General features: G+C 37.0%; 1 protein-coding gene across 1 annotated transcript in view; it reads left to right on the top strand.

Annotated features, from left to right (window-relative positions):
* LOC107754179 (Krueppel-like factor 3) overlaps positions 1–2,112 on the top strand; it is a 14,707-nt gene extending 12,595 nt beyond the window's left edge. The window contains exons 6-7 of the mRNA XM_016570542.1: positions 642–790; positions 1,413–2,112. Coding sequence (XP_016426028.1) covers positions 642–790; positions 1,413–1,594 — 331 coding nt within the window. The 3' untranslated portion in view covers positions 1,595–2,112. The remainder of the gene's footprint in view (positions 1–641; positions 791–1,412) is intronic.
* The last annotated feature ends 519 nt before the right edge of the window (positions 2,113–2,631 follow it).

Raw genomic sequence — 2,631 nt, 5'->3', positions numbered from 1 at the left:
AGGAAAAATATGCAATATGAAAATAATTGAAGACAAAATGTGTTTTACTGAGAAAAAACAAGATTTGGTTTTTAGAAAGTATTTTTCCAAAAGGTACATCTGGAAAAAGGGGGGTCGTCTTATAATCAGGGTCGTCTTATATTCGGGCCAATACGGTAATAATAGGGTGTATTTAGGCAGGAACTTACAGTAAAAGGTGTTCCTGTTCAGTAAATACATGGGAGTTTTTTCAACTGGTTTATTGTCTGCAAGTCGGAAATTGTAAGTCCAGTCACTTAGAAAAGTGCCAGCCTTAACTCAACAAGCTGCACAATTAGATGTATTATTCAAGTCCGTAGCACAAACGGTGCAGAACGAGTTGTCCACTTTAGTTCCTTGTGGTTAAGTGTGACTAGTAACAAGGATTTTTCCTTTAGCAAACAAGCACTGCTAATAAAAATCACAAATGAAGCATGGAACAGCACCAAAAAAGTGTACTGTAATTAAACAAAATCTAATGTGGAGCTAAGGTCATAAATACTTACAATACTCAGATAACTTGTCATGCTCTGCTTTGAGGTAGATTGTATGTAATGCTTCTGACCCCTGGTGGTTAAAGCAAGAGGTGCACGTCGAACACTCATTTTTTTTGTCTTTAACAGGGGAAACACACACTCAGTGATTGTACGTCGAAAGCTAGAGTCTCCAGATCCACTGAAGAAGCGTCGAATTCATCGCTGTGACTTCAATGGCTGCAATAAAGTCTATACCAAAAGCTCCCACCTGAAAGCTCATAGACGCACACATACAGGTGAATAGGCTATATATGCAAAGACATTTGTTAATGCACACAATTATGTGACACTCTTTTTTTTCAATCTTTTTGTTGGGAAAACATTTTGTGTTTTTGAAAAAAAGAAAAGAAAAGTATTTTATGCTCACCAAAGCTACATTTATTTGATCAAAAATATTGTTAAACAGCTTTTTTATTACTACTTTATTCCTGTGATGCAAAGCTGAATTTTCAGCAGCCTTTACTCCAGTCTTCAGTGTCACATGATCCTTCAGAAATCATTCTAATATGCCGATTTGCTGCTCAATAAAGATTTTTTTTATTATCAATGATTATATTTTGTGGAAACCGTGATACACTATCATTTAAAAGTTTGGTGGATTTATTTATTTGTCCTCGTTCAGCAAGGACACATTAAATTGATCAAAAATGACAGTAAAGACATTTATAATGTTACAAAAGATTTCTAAATGCTAAATGATTTCTAACTGTTTCATATGTTTTAATCTTCTTATTCTACTTATTATTGACCCATTATAAAGATGAAAATGCTCATACTCTTACTCTGATACTGTTCATGCGGATGAATAGGCTAAACACTCTTCTAAATGCTCTTCTTTCTCTTTGTGTGACCATTTAGGAGAAAAGCCTTATAAGTGCATGTGGGAAGGCTGTACGTGGAAGTTTGCCCGCTCCGATGAGCTGACCCGTCACTTTCGGAAGCACACGGGTGTAAAGCCATTCCAGTGCCCTGACTGTGATCGCACCTTCTCTCGCTCCGATCACCTCTCCCTGCACAAGAAGCGTCACCTGCTGGTGTGAGCTCAATACTGCAACACGTGAACGCAGCAGAAATCGCACCTTCGATTAAGCCAATGCTCAACGGGAGCTTCATGATCTTCATGATCTTCAGTGACGCCAAGTGCCGTTTTGTGTTTCCCGTCCCCTTCCAGTTCAGGAAACGCTGTGTATTAGAAGAAAAGAGTGGAGTTGATGGATCATACGATGGCTAGCTCATACTTCATGAAAAGAATTAGTATCCAAGTGGATTTTGTCACCATTACTATGGACATGGAGTAGTGCTGTGGATATGACCCTTATATAGACAAAATTGAATGCCAAGTCTTTTTCTTGATACCAAGCACTCTCTCTCTCTCTCCATTATCTTTCTATACATGTCTCTCTCGTTATTTTGCCCTCTGCAGGTCAGAGGGCCCATTGTGCCAGTTACAGCACTACACAAACAAGCATAATACATTTACAGTTATGTATCTATATCTATATAGATAGATGGATAGATGGATAGATAGATAGATGATATACTGACAGTCAGTAGCCAGTCACACACACACATTTTAAAAACAAACAAGCAAGCCCTGTCCAGATTTAAAAAGTAACACAAAAGTAACGTAACGCATTACTTTCCATAAAAAGTAACGAAGTAACGTAATTAGTTACTTTTTTTATGGAGTAACGCAATATTGTAATGCATTACTTTTAAAAGTAACTTTCCCCAACACTGCATATACACAAACACAACTCGGACAGTTTCACACTTTTAATGTTGTTTTAAGATGCAACTCGGGTCAAACCTGCACAATGTGAATTTATTTTTCTCTTTTTGTATGTTATTTGGAAACATGAATGTGTATACGCAGATCCTGTATATGCATTCAGCATGTGTGTTTCATGTTTCAATGTAAGGACCAAAGCTGATTTAAAGCTCATGTATTTTCTGAGATTGTTTGAATTGGGTCAGTCAGTTCACACCAAGAATGATAACTACAAAGATAACTAGATACCATAACTATAACAGTGTCCACACCAATGCACAATAATGTTCCGTTTATTATAAGCAT

The sequence above is a fragment of the Sinocyclocheilus rhinocerous genome, unplaced genomic scaffold (assembly GCF_001515625.1).
Source record: "Sinocyclocheilus rhinocerous isolate Xijiao unplaced genomic scaffold, SAMN03320098_v1.1 scaffold681, whole genome shotgun sequence".
Taxonomy (NCBI): Eukaryota; Metazoa; Chordata; class Actinopteri; order Cypriniformes; family Cyprinidae; genus Sinocyclocheilus; species Sinocyclocheilus rhinocerous.
The sequence above is the reverse complement of the archived record's forward strand: the minus strand, read 5'-3'. Positions and strand labels throughout refer to the sequence as shown.